The 15,635-nt window shown below is 41.3% G+C and overlaps 1 protein-coding gene across 1 annotated transcript in view; it reads left to right on the forward strand.

Annotated features, from left to right (window-relative positions):
* SPATA48 (spermatogenesis associated 48) overlaps positions 1-15,635 on the forward strand; it is a 191,187-nt gene that overhangs the window by 99,232 nt on the left and 76,320 nt on the right. The window contains exon 3 of the mRNA XM_007943934.1: positions 13,194-13,270. Coding sequence (XP_007942125.1) covers positions 13,194-13,270 — 77 coding nt within the window. The remainder of the gene's footprint in view (positions 1-13,193; positions 13,271-15,635) is intronic.

Below are 15,635 nucleotides of genomic sequence, written 5' to 3' on the forward strand. Positions count from 1 at the left end.
CTACTTCCGTAGTGATACTGCCTCGGAAACCCAAGGAGGGGTCGCTATGAGTCAGGTTTGACTCGACGGCACATAACAACAACAACAACAACAAAAGCTGTTGGGGAGTGTGGAATCATTCCTTGGGGTAAACTTATCTGAATTAGTAGGATTCCTGGGAAAAACTATCCATAGGTCCTCGAGAGGTTCACATGAATATTTGTCTGCCATTTCATGTGATGCATTGGGACAAGGAGGCTTCCACACTTTCACTCTTGGGTGGTGAATCTAGGCACTGTTTCCTGGCACCTTGACTGCTGTACTAGTAGAGAGTAAAACAGGGTAAGGTCCTTTCCAAATAGGCTGAAGCTGTGAGTTAGGAAACCCATCCTTCCAGACTTTGATAAGGACTAGGTCTCCTAGAAAGGAAAGAGGAACTTTGTTCTCCTCCCACGTGGTGGTTGCACCTGCTTGTTGGATGGCCTGCTGAAACTGTGCTACAGCAGTTGTGGGAGGAAAGGAAAGGTCTCCCATACAGGATTTTAAAGGGGCTTTTAGCCATTGTCCCTCTAGGGGCTGAGCATACTCGAAGGAGAGCAGCTCACCAGGTCATCCGGGTTTCTGCATAATTTTTCTAATAATCTGTTTAAGGTATTGTTTAGCCCTTTCAACTTGACCAGAGGATGGGACTCCAGGCACAGTGTAAGTAGTAGGATATTCCTAATGCCATTGAGACTAATTGGGATATTTAGGAGGTGAAGAATGGCCTATTGTCACTCTGAAGAGATTTGGGAAGTCCAAACCTGGGGATAATTTGTTGTAGCAGTCTCTGGACAACTTCCCTAATCCTTTCAGTGTGGCTGGGGTAAGCTTAAATCCAATAGTTGAAAGTATCCACAAACACCAAAAGGTATTTGGTTCCCCAACTAGGGGGGAATTGCATGATATCTACTTGTCAGTCCTCCCCTGGATATGTTCCTCTTCTGTGCATGAGACCTGCTAATTTGGCCTGCAGAGCTCCTTGAGAAGAATTGGTTTAGTAGGTGGGACATTGAGCCACTACTTGCTGGACCACTTTGGAGAAGTCTGGAGCATGGAAGACTTGTTCAAATAAAGTAAGTAGAGGTTTGTAGCTAAAATGTGTGATATCATGGAGGGCCTTTGTTGTTTCCCAGTATAGTCCCTCAGGTAACCACAAATGTTGGTCCCTTTTAAACCAACCTCCAGGTAGGAGGGAGAAGTTAAAGTTTTATGCCTCTGCTGTTTCCTTTGGAGTATATAGAGATTCTGGAAGGGAGTTCATCTCTGGGACCAAGGCACTTAATAGGGAAGAATTACCTTGTAGAGCTGCTTCCCAGGCTGCCTTATTGGTGTCTCAGTTCCCTTTAGCTATAGTGCCCTTTTCAATGCCCTTTACAATGGATAACTGCTACTTGTCAGGGTTTTAGAACAGCTTCTAATAAGTTTGCTATTTGGGGTCCCACACTTAATTGGGAGGAGCTCTATAGTGTAGTGCCTGGGGGCTCTGGTAGCATAGTGCCTAAGGCACTTGACTGCTAACCAGAAGGCTGGCGGTTCAAATCCACCAGCCACTCCTCGGAGGGAAGATGGGGCAATCTACTTCCGTAGTGATACTGCCTCAGAAACCCCAGGAGGGGTCGCCATGAGTCGGGTCCGACTCGACGGCAAACAACAACAACAACTATAGTGTAGTGCCTAAGGCATTTGACTGCTAACCAGAAGGCTGGTGGTTCAAACCCACTAGCCACTCCTTGGAAGGAAGGTTGGGCAATCTGCTTCCAGAGTGATACCCCCTCGGAAACTCAAGGAGGAGTTGCTATGAGTTGGATACGCCTCAATGGCAGTGGGTTTGGTTTGGTTTTGTTGGGTGATAAGATATCCCCTTTCCCTCCATACTGTGGCATGTGCATGGAGGGCCAAATATCCCTATTTGGAATCTTTAAAAATATTAAGTTTCTTGACCTACCCTATTTGAGACCTTTGGTAAGGACAATAAGTGCAGCTAGCTGGGCTGAGGTTCCTGCTGGTAAAGGCTCAGGTTTTATCACTTTTTCCAGGGAAACCATTGCATATGCCCTGTCTTCTGTATACCTTCTTGGATAAAGCTACTCCCATCAGTGAACCATTCCTCATCTGAGTTCTATAATGGAATGCTTGATAGGTCTTCTCGGGGGAGGTAGCTGTGGGATAGTAGTTCTATAAATGAATACCAAAATAGAGAGTCCTCATGCTCTGCCTTGTTATTAGGTAACAAAATGGTTTGCACAAGGCTGAATTTGGAGGTCAGGGTTTTCTAGCAGCATTGCTTGATATTGAAGTAATCTGCTCTCTGAAAACCAGTTATGATCCTTTGCAGCTAGTACATCCATGATTCTGTGGTTGGTTCAGATGGTGATTGGCCATCCCAGTGTAAATTTAGTTGCTTCCTAAACTAAGATGGCTGTTGCCACTACTGCCATAGGAAAGGCTGCCAACTGGCAGCAGTATTATCCAAACTCTTGAACAAGTGGCCCACCTGTTGGTAGGCTGGCCCTAATTCTTGCGATAGTACCCCTAAAGCAAGCCCCTCCCTCTCATGAACATATAATTTGAAATTCTTTTCAAGATCAGGTAAGCCTAAGGCCAGGACCTGTAGCAAAAATGATTTGAGTTGATCTCCTGCTTGGCTTTGTTTCCCCATTCTAAGAGGTAAAGGTCATTTTTCCCTTTTAGGTTTTCATATAAAGGTTTGGCAATTAGGCTATAACTGGGTATCTAGATTCTACGGAATCCAGTTAGTCCCCAAAATGCTCTCGATTGCTTCTTTGTTTGGGATTCAGGTACTACAGCTTTCACTCAGTCTAGTGATAGACCTCTTTTGACCCTTGAGAGTATAATGCCTAAATATATTACTTCTTGCTGGACTAACTGGGCCTTAGCTCAGGAGATCTTGTAATCCTTTTTGTGCTAGAAAATTAAGAGTCTTTGTTGCATGTACTATTGACTTTTCGCTGGATGGGGAGCAAATGAGGAGCTCACCCACATATTGGAGGAGTGATACCCCTTTCAGAGAGGGTTCATTTATGTCTTTTCCGAAGGCCTATCTGAATAAATGGGGGGAATCCCCAAATCTCTGCAGCAACTGAGTCCAGGTAAGTTGAGAATTTCTGACTGTCCCTATGTTCCATTCAAAGGCAAATAATTGGCTCTGAGGGGCTAAAGAAGTGCAAAAGACAGCATCTTTAAGGTCTGTTACACTGTACCATTGGCTGGTTTTAGGGATAGTTCTAAGTAAGATATACGGGTTAGGAGCCACTGTGTATATGGGAATTACTGCTTCATTGATAATACAGAGGTCCTGAACCATTTGGTATGTTCAAGCTTTGTTTTTTTTTTTTGTTTTTTTTTTTGGAAGAATTGGAGTGTCACATGGATAATTTATGGGAATTAGGTGCCCATGCTGTATGTATTCGGTAATAAGTGGCTGGAATCCTGAACAAGCGTCTGGCTTTAAAGGGCATTGCCTCTATCGAGGAAATACAGAGGGGTCTTTTAGTTGTATTACCACAGGTGTGGCTGATTTACTAATCCAAGAAGTCCTTTATCCCATATATTGGGGTCAATGTTTGTTTCCCACTTTTTTAGGATGACTGGGGAATCCTGAGTTGTAGAGAGTGTCATTTGCAGGGATTCATTTGAATGAGGAGTTGTTCCTACATTTACACAGTTCCTAATTTAGCAAGCATATCATAGCCCAGTAGGATGGCAGGGCATTCAGGTCTACTAATGAGTGAGTGAAATATAAATTGTCCCCTAGACATCTAAGGGGCTCCATGAATGCCTGCTTGATTGACTTTCCTAATATACCTGCTACTCTGCAGGTTTGGGAGGTGAGGGAACCAGAGAAGGGGGTTAATACAGAGTAGGCAACCCCTGTATCCAGAAGAAAATTTACTGGCCTACCTGCCACATCTAGAGGAGCCCTGAGCCCCAGTACAGTGACAGTGATGGTCTGTGTTAGGGCTTACTGGAGTGGGCAACCTCCGTCCAAGAGGGCTGCCATCTCCAGCTTCAGGTTGGGACTCTCCTCTTGGGGCCTGAGCCCCATAGGACAGAGTGCTGTCCACTGTCCATAGTTTTTGCATTTATAGCAGGGGCCCTTGGGTGGCCTGTGACGATTTGGGCAATTTTTGGCCCAGTGGCCAGTTTGGTGACAAATGTAACACTTTGTGGGTCAGTCTCCTTCCTCCCAGAAGGGTGATCTGTTAGGGAGGCGAATATTTGGGTGTGCCTTACTTTCTGTCTCTGCTCTCCAGCTCTCACCTCTTGCTCCCCATCTCAATTGTGAAAATTGGTACTGGGACTAATAATTAGATCATCCAGTGAGGTTCCTGGGATCAGCATGAGGTTTTGAAACTTTTTCCTGATATCAGAGGCTGACTGAGATACAAATTTTTCTCAAAGTATTACTTGCCCCTCATAGGAATTTAAATCTAGACTAGTATGTTTCCTTAGGGCCTCTCTCAGCCTTTCTGAGAAGGTTGCTGGATTCTCATTTGGTGCTTGGCTAACTGCTGAGACAGTGGAATAATTGATGGCTTTTTCTTTACCCCTTTTTAATCAATATTTCCTGGATGCACAGGAGGATGTTTTTCCATGACCACTGGTCATCAATGCTTTTGTAATACCATGAGGGGTCTACCACTGGAACTGCAGTTTCTCCTATGGGTACTTTGGCTCTGACACCTGGAGACCATTGGCAAACTTGAGAGTCCCTTTGATTACTTGCTCTTTTTCAAAATCTGCCGTGGTCTGGCAAAATATTACCATTACTTCTTTCCAGAACAGCTCATAAGCTAAGTTTAAATGTTGGAAAGCTTCAACATATTGCTCAGGATTTTCTGTATAGCTCACCAACTCAGCTTTAACATGTTTTAGTTCCACTAGGGTGAAAGGTTTTTGGGATCGAATTCTCCTGCCGCTTCTATGAGGGTGTATCATTTGGCAGAGGGGTTATTTTTTGTTGGCATGTTGCACTCTGGGATAGGGTTTTTTCTCTTAGGGACCTTGGGTAGGGAGGTAATACAGGTGAGGCAGAGGGAGGCTTTCAAGGGCCTGCACCCTGAACCCTTTGCATTAATGGGCAAAGGTTAAGTTTATCTTATGAAAGGAAGAAAGCCTGCATATATGGAATTTCTGAATACTTACCCAGCTTCTTACAGAATTAATCTAATTGCATAAGAGTACAAAAATTTATACTCCCATTTGATGGGGTCCAGGTCTCCCCATCACCCAGTTTTTATTGGGTCCATGCAGTGTTGCAATAAAATATTAATCTCTTCTTCTTGAGAGTTTGAGGGTCAAATTGGGACCAGTTGGACAAAATGCAGTGAAATGGAGTTCCTGCTGAAATGGATTCTTGGTTTCCCATCTAAAGAGGAAGTAGACAACAAATAGTTTGTTTGAGGTATTGTTGGGAGGTTTGAAGTACTCCTGAAGAAATGTATAGTGAAATGGTGAGTTGATGTCATAAACGTGGGGTAGTTGTTTGCTGAAATAGATATAAAGCTTTTTATTGGTCAGGAGATATGAGTGTACAGTTTAGATTAGAAAAGAGAAGTGGAACAGGATATAGAGGGAGTTATGGGTGGTTCCCATTGAGGACAGAAGAGAGCCCACCAAAAAATAGGAGCTGGATTGTATTTACACTCACAGAAAATAAGCAAGAGGACAGACAGGAGAATGAGAGTGATGTCTATTCCACCATATAAGTAAAACATATTATATGTATTTGAATATAGTTACAGATAGTGTTGTCTGGAGATCCGGACTTTGGTGACCAATACAGGCTGACACTTAAAGGTAGCTGGTGATGCCAATAGAGGATTATGAGCTGGAGGAGCTGAAGGTTTAAGTCTGCAATGGAGAGAGTTATCCGAGGCTTGCCATGTTTGATAGGTTGCATTGGAGCTAAATCCAATGCCGGGGCCTGTCAATCCTCAGGAGTATCCAGGAGACATAGGAAGCCATTGGGCATGAAGGAGGGTGCCACCAAAGGAGCCACTCTAGGAGAGTGTCGGTCATCCCCTTGCATCAGGGGAAGGCAATTGTGTTGCCAATGTCTGGTCTAATGACAAACTGGGCAAGGCCCTGGTGGGGGCCTTATCATGGAGTGCTCTTGACTCCAATGACCTTTTTGTTTATACCTGAAGCAGGGTTTTCTTTTTGTGAAGGGGCCAGGGAACCTTGGATAAGTCTGCCCCCTTAGGGTTCTGCTAATGGCAGTGGCTAGCATCTGGTAACTCTGTTTTTGCTCCCTGGATCTTTAGCTCTTTTTTTTGGTTTAAATTGTTGAAGCTTTGAAGGCAACATCTAAGGGTCCTGGATGGGTTGTTTAGGGCCCTTTTCTAATTCTGAAGTTTATGCCTAATGTCAGAGGCTAGGCTAACTGAGAAAGAAAGCATATTTAAGTGTCTTCTTTCCTGTGAATCAGAATCTAGATTAAAGGAGAGTCTGAAAGCCAAATTGAGACGAGTTGGGCAAACATGGTCCAGTGGAGTTTGAACCAGGGAAAGGCTGGTTTCCCATCTAAGAGAGGAGATAGACAGTAGTCAGAGAGCCCACATCCTGGGGTCTAACTGCAGACTCCAGACTTCCAAGGCCTCCAAAAGTCCCATGGGGTGAAACAGACATCTCCATTTCACAGACCCATTGTAGAAGTGCATGTAGCATGCTTATGCTTGTTCTACAATTTCTACTTCTTCTTGGTTAGTGGATGCCCACTGGTAAAATGTGGCTCAAATCCTAGTGTAGATTCTCACATTAGCTAGGCTAAAGTGGTATTGCAAGGTGGACATGACAGCAATCCTGGCTTAGTAGGACAGGGATGGAGGCTAAGAATACCTATAGGGAGGCTGAAGCTGAGCTTTCCATTGTTCTAGAGCCTCACTGACCCAGTACACAAGGTTCTGTGCACACATCCAGGTTTAAAGTTTCCACTTTGATAAGGGGAAGCAAAAACTGCAATGCCTGAGGGTATTTGACCCTCAATAGTTGGTGTTAATAAAAGATTTATTGGAAAGATGGAGGAGTAGGAAGACAAGTTACAGAGACCCTCTTCAACAAAAGAAAAGAGAAACCAATTGACAGAGATACAGAAGATGATCCAGAAGCCCTGAGCTTTGAAAGGAAGTATACAGAAGTGGATTAGGCACCAACTAGTGGAAAAACCTGAACAAAAACAGTTAGTACGGAGACGGTCAGAGCAGTGGACTGTCAGCTACTCTGATGGGACCAACAGCCTGAATATTTCCAAGTGGTGTTGGGACCTGAGAATTGACCTAATGATCAGCCCTGGTTGCCAAGGGCTGCAGGGAAGACTGTACTGGTGGCCTATGACTAGGAAGGAAAACAGCAAGGAGGGAGACAACCTGAGCTGTGGACTTTTGGCTGTCTGGATGGTGCAACCATTTTAATTGTTTCTAAGCAGTGGCCATTTTAGATATTAAAAGTGACAGAGGGCACAGCCATTTTGAATGTTTATAAGCGGTGGCCATTTTGGGTATTTAAATTGACCGAGGGTGCAGCCATTATGAATGTTTACAAGCAGTGGCCATTTTGGATATTTAAAGTGACAGCATTCTCATTAGGATTCCAGGGACCTAAGAATAGGCTCCATTTGCCAATGACAACAGGGACATATGGAGGCTGACTACAGGAAAGGAGGCAGGTGGTGAGTGTTTAAGTGCTACCAGCTAGTGAACAGAGGAGTATAGCATAGTACCTGGATTACATAGATAACATACAAAGAAAATTAAAATCTCAGGCAAGTCACTTCAATATACAATCACCAATTAAATATAAACACAAAAATGTCAGAATGCCTCAGAGACAACAGAGCATCACAGTCCACACAAAGAAGCTAGATAAAACAGGAGAAACACGAGACCAGGAAACAGGCCCAAAGCACATCCCTGAGGAAGGTGCAACATTAGAACTCCCTGATAAGGAATTCAAAAGAATCATATTTAAGTATCTTCAGTGAACTGAGAGACAGATCAAGGAAAACACTGACAAAATTGAGGAAAACATAGAGAAAATCCTATAACAGTTTCAAAAGACAATACAAGAACAAAATGACAAAATAAATGAAAAATTAGACATGATACAAAATCTGCAGACAGAAATCCAGAAGATAATACTAAATTTTCAGAAATAGATAACACATTGAATGGGCAAAGGAGTAGAACTCAATCAATGGAAGACAGAATTCATGAGATTGACAGCAAATACCTCAATACTTCTTTGGAAAGGGATCAATCAAAAAAAGATCAAAACAAAGTGATAAAAGCCTAGGATTCATGTGGGATACCATCAAAAGGAATAACCTACATATAATCAGAATTCCTGAATAGGAAGAGACAAATAAAGCGACAGAAAAAGTTTTCAAAGATTTGTTGCAAGGGTATTTCCCTGGTATGATAAAAGATGAGAATATATCCATTCAAGAAGTCCAGTGAACCCCAAACAGGATAGACCCCAAAGAAAATCACCAAGACATATCATCATCAAACTCACCAAAATCAAAGACAAAGAAAGAATCCTGACAGCAGCATGGGAAAAAGGAAAAGTTACCTACAAGGGGCAACCAGTAAGACTAAGCTCAGATTTCTTGGCAGAAACTCTGCAGGTGAGAATACGTTGGGATGATATATATGAAACCCTGAAAAAGAAAAATTTCCAACCAAGAATTATATATCCAGCAAAACTGTCCCTCAAATATGATCATGAAATTAGACATTTCCAGATAAACAGAATTAAGGGAATTTGTTAAAACCAGACCAACCTTACAAGAGATGCTAAAGGGAGTCCTTTAGACAAAGAATCAACAACAACAAACAACTGACCATTAACACACATGATGACATAACCCAGAAACCAACCCAGTTACAGAAGTACCCAAAGTAAATAAGCCTACAATATTGTAAACAGGGAACCAGAGACATCAATTGACAAATGAGGACAACAACAAAACAAAAAGAGGGAAAAAATTGTGTAGTTACAAAACTTCTAAATGGTAGGGAAGTCAAGACAACTACAAGATAGAACAGACTATTCTAAATTTGGGAAGAAAACTATAAATCACAGGCTAAGCTCAAAGAAAAATGATAAACCTTCACAGGAAAATAAAAAAGAGGACCAGTACAAATATTTAACAAATACTAAAACAATAACAATGAAAGAAGTGATAACACGATTCATAAACAAAATAAGCTCAACACAAAAAACTATATGAACAAAGAAATCACCACAAAAAAGCACATAACAAAAATGACAGCAACAAATTTGTACTTGTCTATAATTACATATCTGGCAAGGGACTTATCTCTAAGATTTATAGAAAACCTCAAAAGCAAAAGGATTAACAATCCAATTGAAAAATGGGCAGAAGACATGAATAGACTCTTCAACAAGGAGGATATTCAAGAGACCAGCAAATACATGAAGAGATGCTCATGATCATTGGCCATCAGAGAGATGCAAATCAAAACAACAATGAGATACCATCTCACCCCAGCACTGATGGCAAGGTTCAATGAAGCAGAAAATAACAATTGCTGGTGGGGATGTGGAGAGATTGGTACTCTCATACACTGCTGGTGGGACTGTGAAGTGATACAACCACTGTAGAAAGCAGTATGGTGATTCCTTGTTGTTGTTGTTGTTTGCCATCGAGTCGGCCCCGACTCATAGCGACCCCTCCTTGGGTTTCGGAGGCAGTATCACTACGGAAGTAGGATTGCCCAACCTTCCTTCCGAGGAGTGGCTGGTGGGTTTGAACCGCCAGCCTTCTGGTTAGCAGTCAAGTGCTTTAGGCACTATGCTACCAGAAAGCTGGATTTGGAGATACCATTTGACCCAGCAATCCCATTACTCGGTATATATCCTAGAGAGGTGAGAGCCAGTACAGGTACAGATATATGCACACGCACATTCATTGCAGCAGTATTTACAATAGCAAAAAGATGGAAACAACATACATGCCCATCAACGGAAGAGTGGATGGCCAAACTATGGTACATACACACAGGATGTTATGCAGCATTAAAGAATAACGTAGAGTCTGCAAAACACTGCATAAGAGCATAACATGGATGAACTTGGAAGACATTATGTTGAGTGAAATAAGTCAGTTGTGGAGGGTCAAGGAAAGGTTTATATATGGAGGAAACTTTCTTTGTTGGTTGCCAAGGGTGCAAAAAAAAAAAAAAAAAGAAATGGATTGGCCCATGTCACTTTAGTTTTGTGTATTTCACTGTACATAAATTATATTTCAATAAAATTCATTTAAAAAAAATAAAAAAGGATTTATTGGGTCAGGAGGACCTTCTGGGTAAATTCTCTGCCCATATTTGGCACAGGGACAGGGGAGTAAGAATTTTTTTTCCTATGTATTTATTCAATTTGCATTTTTAAGAGCATGTGTTGGAAGCAGTTCCCCCAAAAGCTTAACGCCCAAAGATGACTGCCTGCAGCTATGTGTTATCTCTAGCAATGAACCTTGGGATCCTTTTTGGAATTGATTCAAAGGGATCAGGGGGCATAACTGCTGGAAAAAAAACATTTTGAGTGTGAGATCAGTAAGGGTGCAGTGCCTCTTTTTGTTTCAAGAGGGAAAGCAACAGCTGACATTGAAATGCAGGGGACTACTGGCAGGTTTGAAGGTCTGCAAATAGGCATGCAAATTTAGGATGCTTTAAGGCAGAGAAAAATTGAAAAGAATCCAAGCATGCTAGCAGTGATGGAAAGGCTCTCCTCCAAACAGAGACATTTTCCCTGAGTGCAAGAGGCGCATAGAGGTCCAAAGTGCCTCAGATATTCAAGAAATTTTGAGGAGGAAGCCTAAACTAAAAAATTCCAAAGCTTAACTGCAGCCTTCTGCCTAGACTGGCAAGGAGACATCTTACCTTATCACAGTCACAGCACCAGAATGTTAACCTCAGGGGTTTTGATCCTACCTCCTTGTTTTCTTCTGCAAAAGAATTACACAGAAAACGAAAGTTAAGCAGTAAACAAATCAAAGTTTACTGATATGTTCTCACAGACAAGAACAGGCATCCACAAGTGGCACGGCGCCCTGGAGGTTTTTAATATCTCTTCTTTTACTCTATTTTGCTTCCTGGTACTGTTCTTAGCCCTCCCTTCACTCCTCCTTTTGAGGTGGGAGGTTTAGCTTGATTGACACTTGTTGTTGTTATGTACCATCAAGTCGGACCCGACTCATGGTGACCCCTCCTTGGGTTTCTGAGGCAGTATCACTATGAAAGTAGATTGCCCCATCTTCCTTCCGAGGAGTGGCTGGTGGGTTTGAACTTCTGATTAGCAGTCAAGTGCTTTAGGCACTATGCTACCAGAGCTAGTGACTAGCTAACTCTTTTGGGTTACTACACGTTTTTTCCCAGAATCTAGCTCATTTGACTCTATGTTGACCGGTAATTGCAATGCAAATTCATTATAATGATATTATGTTATGTGCCATGGAGTCGGACCCGACTCATAGCGACCCCTCCTTGGGTTTCCGAGACAGTATCACTAGGGAAGAATTTGTCCAACCTTCCTTCCGAGGAGTGGCTGGTGGCTTTGAACCATCAGCTTTCTGGTTAGCAGTCAAGTGCCTTGGGCACTACGCTACCGGAGCTCCCTATCATGATATTACAATGAATTTTAAGGTAAATGAAGGGCATGCTTTTTCTCTAGTGCGTATGCGTTGCTGCTTGGCCTACCCTGTCTGGCTGGTGGTTTAACCCACGGTTTGTTTCTCTCACTACAATTGGTTAGGGCTACAATTGATTAGGATCCTAGGTTAGGACTCTCCTCTACACCTGCTTTACCTGTGGCCGTTTCACTACACCTGTTTTTACTAACTACCTAACAGTAAAATGGAAAATAGCTACAAGAATTAGCGATAAAAGATCAAAAATTAAGAGACTTGGAGTATCAAATGAAAATCTCCAATATTTATCTAATGTGAATCCCAAAAGCAGACAAATAAAAAAAATAATTGATAATTAAAAAGTAAAAACAGAATTGTCCAAATTTATGTTCAGTTCTCAGATTGAAGAATCATAACAAGTCCTAAACTAGATGAACAAAAATATATCCTTTTAAGCAAATTAAATTGTAAATGTAGAAAAACCAAGATAGTTTCAAATACAGCCTGAAAGGAGAAACAACATAAAAAATAAAATATGCTCAAATAATTAAATTCAATATATTTTCCAAAAGCAACAATATAGACCAGAAGTCAATGAAATATATCTAAGATACTATAGAATTCTAAACCCAGTTAGAATTGTATTTGAAATTGCAGGTAAATTGAAAACCAGAATTAAAAGAAGTTTACATCCTTGAAAGAACTACTATTAAGGAGAATGGAACCCAGAATCTAAGGCGGGAAGGGAAAAAAAAACAAAAACCAGTATTACAGAAGCAAAAACAGGCAAGGAATTGGTAAAAATATCTTGAAAAAGCTAAATAAATAGCTAACTATTGACTGTTAAACATGTTGTTGTTGTTATGGGCCATCGAGTTGGCCCCGACTCATAGCGACCCCTCCTTGGGTTGCCAAGGCAGTATTACTACAGAAGTAGATTACCTCATCATCTTCCTTCCGAGGAGTGGCTGGTGGGTTTGAACCGCCAGCCTCTGGTTAGCAGTCAAGTGCCTTAGGCACTATGCTACTAGAGCTCCCATTAAACATAGTAACAATGATTATATAATTAATTAGTTAATTTTGAAAGAAAGGAAGAGGGATGTATTTTAGAGCTAATGGTCTTGCATTATTAGAAGACAAGGCAAACAATGATTTTTTAAAAGTTTTTAATTACATGATGCTAAAAACTAATTGTTTTTCAGTATTTAAAATTCAAGAACCATCTCATGAAAAACATTGAATTTACATTAACTTTAATATGTATTTTGGAAATTTTATATTAACCATTATAGTAATATAAATGGAATATAAATTTCCAAAACAATGGAGTTAAAACAGGAAAATGTTAAATCTGGTCAATCCCAGAGGTTCTATGAAGGAAGAAAAATGAAGGAACAGAATTTAAAAAAATAAAATAAAATAGGATGAATAATAGCAATTCCCATTTATATATTTATATCTGATTTCTCCTAACTTATTATTCATATCTTATTCCTTATAGGATGATGGTGAACCACTTATTCAACCACACGAGAAATATAATGCAAAGGATTCATTTTATAAATCTTCTACGCAAAAGTAAGCATTTTTCTCAGTCAAATTTTGATTTACAGTATACTATTAATCCTTAATAACATTTTTCCTTTGTGTCTACAATATTCTGGATTCTACAAATAAATCAGAAAACATCAAATGCAGATACAATTAGATTAAATTGGTTGCTAAAAGCAAAAGGTCAGGGAGAATGTGTTGGTTAAGTTTGTGTGTCAACTTGGCTAGGACTGGTTGAGTGGTTGGGCAGCTGAGTGTAATATTCCTTGTGATGAGACTGGTGGAATCTACTGTGAGCAGCTGAGTAGATGCCTTTGGGTATATGGTCTGCTTCCCATATATAAGAAACAGCTTTGAGGATGTTGTCGAGCTTATGGCACGCTTGAACCCTACATGTAGCTGTGTCATTTTCCAGCAGCCTGCCATTCTCTGCTGACTTTGGGACTTTCAATGGACTTGAATTAATGGCCTGCCATGTGGTTTGGTAACATCAGAACTTTTATTTGTTGACCTTGGGTTTGTTAGCCCAAGCAGGCAGTAGCACCTGGTGAGGAGATGCCTCTAGCTTCAGTGGGCCAGGAGCAAGAGGCAGAACTGAAGCCCAAGGTCGAGGGGCTTTCACCCAGCCCCTAGAGACTGGCACTTTGAACTTGGACTTAATGACTCCAAACTCCAGAGCAAAGGACTTGAATCACTTGATCTATCACCAGTCTTCTCCAAGCAAACATTACCTCTATCCTGGATTATGTAATAACCTCCTAACTTATCTTCAACATAACAGCAACAATGACTATTTTGATATATAAGTCTGGTGGTTTTCACATTTCTGCTAAACTTTCACTTCATTGAGAGTAAACCAGAAAAACAAACTCAATGCTATCAAGTTGATTCAGATTCATAGCAACCCTAAGGGACAGGGCAGAACTTCCTCAGAAGTAATAAACTCCTGTTCCTTCAAGCCAATTTGTGGTATATTACTGTCAGAGTAGCACTAGGTAACAAGAACAGAGAACGTCTGTGTTTAATAATATTGTTGTTAGGTGCCATCGAGTCATTTCTGACTCATAGCAACTCCATGCACAGCAGAACAAAACACTGCCTGATCCTGCACCAGCTCCATGATCCCTGCTATACTTGAGCCCATCATCGCAGCTACCGTGTCAATCCATCTCATTGAAGGCCTTCCCCTCTTTCGTCAACCCTCCACCCTACCAAGCATGACATCCTTCTCCAGGGAATGGTCCCTTCTGACCACATGACCAAAGTTGGTGAGACGAAGTCTGGCCATTCTCACTTCCAAGGAGCATTTTGGGTGCACTTCCTCCAGGAAAGATCTGTTAGTTCTTTTAGCAGTCCATGGTACTTTTGGCATTCTTTGCCAGCAATACAACTGAAAAGCATCAACTCTTCTTCGGTCTTCCCTATTAATTTTCCAGTCCTCACATGCATATGAGATGATTGGAAATATTATGGATTGTGTCAGGCGCACCTTAGTCCTCAAGGAGACATCCTTGCTCCTCAGCACTTGAAACAGTTCCTTGTGGTTGACCTTCGCAGTGCTACACATCATCTAATGTCCTGACTGCTGCTTCCTTTGGCATCAATTGTAGAACCAAGCAAGTGAATTCTTTGACAACCTCAATCTTCTCTCCATTTATTGTGATGCTGTTCGTTGGTCAAGTTGTGAGGATTTTTGTTTTCTTTATATTGAGACTAATCCATACTGCAGACTGTATTCTTCAACCTTCATCAGTAAGCACCTTAAGTCATCCTCACTTTCAGCAAGCAAAGTTGTATCGTCTGTGTATCTCAGGTTGTTAATGATTCTTCTTCCAATCTTGATGCCACATTTTTCTTCATATAGTCCAGCTTCTCGAATTATTTGCTCAGCATATAGATTGAATAAGTATGGTGAAAGGATACAACCATGACACACTCCCTTCTTGATTTTAAACCACGTAGTGGCCCCTTGTTCTGTTCGAACGACAGCCTGCTGATCAAGGTACAGGTTCCTCATGAGTAAAATCAAGTGTTCAGGAATCCCTATTCTTCTCAATGTTACCCATAATTTGTCATGATCCACACAATCAAATGCCTTTGCATAGTCAATAAAGCACAAGTAAACATCTTTCTGGTATTCTTTGCCTTGAGGCAAGATCCATCTGACCGCAGCTATGATATTCCCTTGTTCCACATCCTCTTCTGAATCCAGCTTGCACCTCTGGAAGCTCTCTGTCAATATACTACTGCAAACATTTTTAAATTATCTTCAGTAAGATCTTACTTGCATGCGATATTAATGATATTGTTTGATAATTTCCACATTCTGTGGGATCACCTTTCTTTGGAATGGGCACAAATATGGATCTCTTCAAGTCAGTTGGGCAGGTAG

The sequence above is a fragment of the Orycteropus afer genome, unplaced genomic scaffold (genome assembly GCF_000298275.1).
Source record: "Orycteropus afer afer isolate SDZICR_OR568_19922 unplaced genomic scaffold, OryAfe1.0 scaffold00115, whole genome shotgun sequence".
Classification (NCBI taxonomy): domain Eukaryota; kingdom Metazoa; phylum Chordata; class Mammalia; order Tubulidentata; family Orycteropodidae; genus Orycteropus; species Orycteropus afer.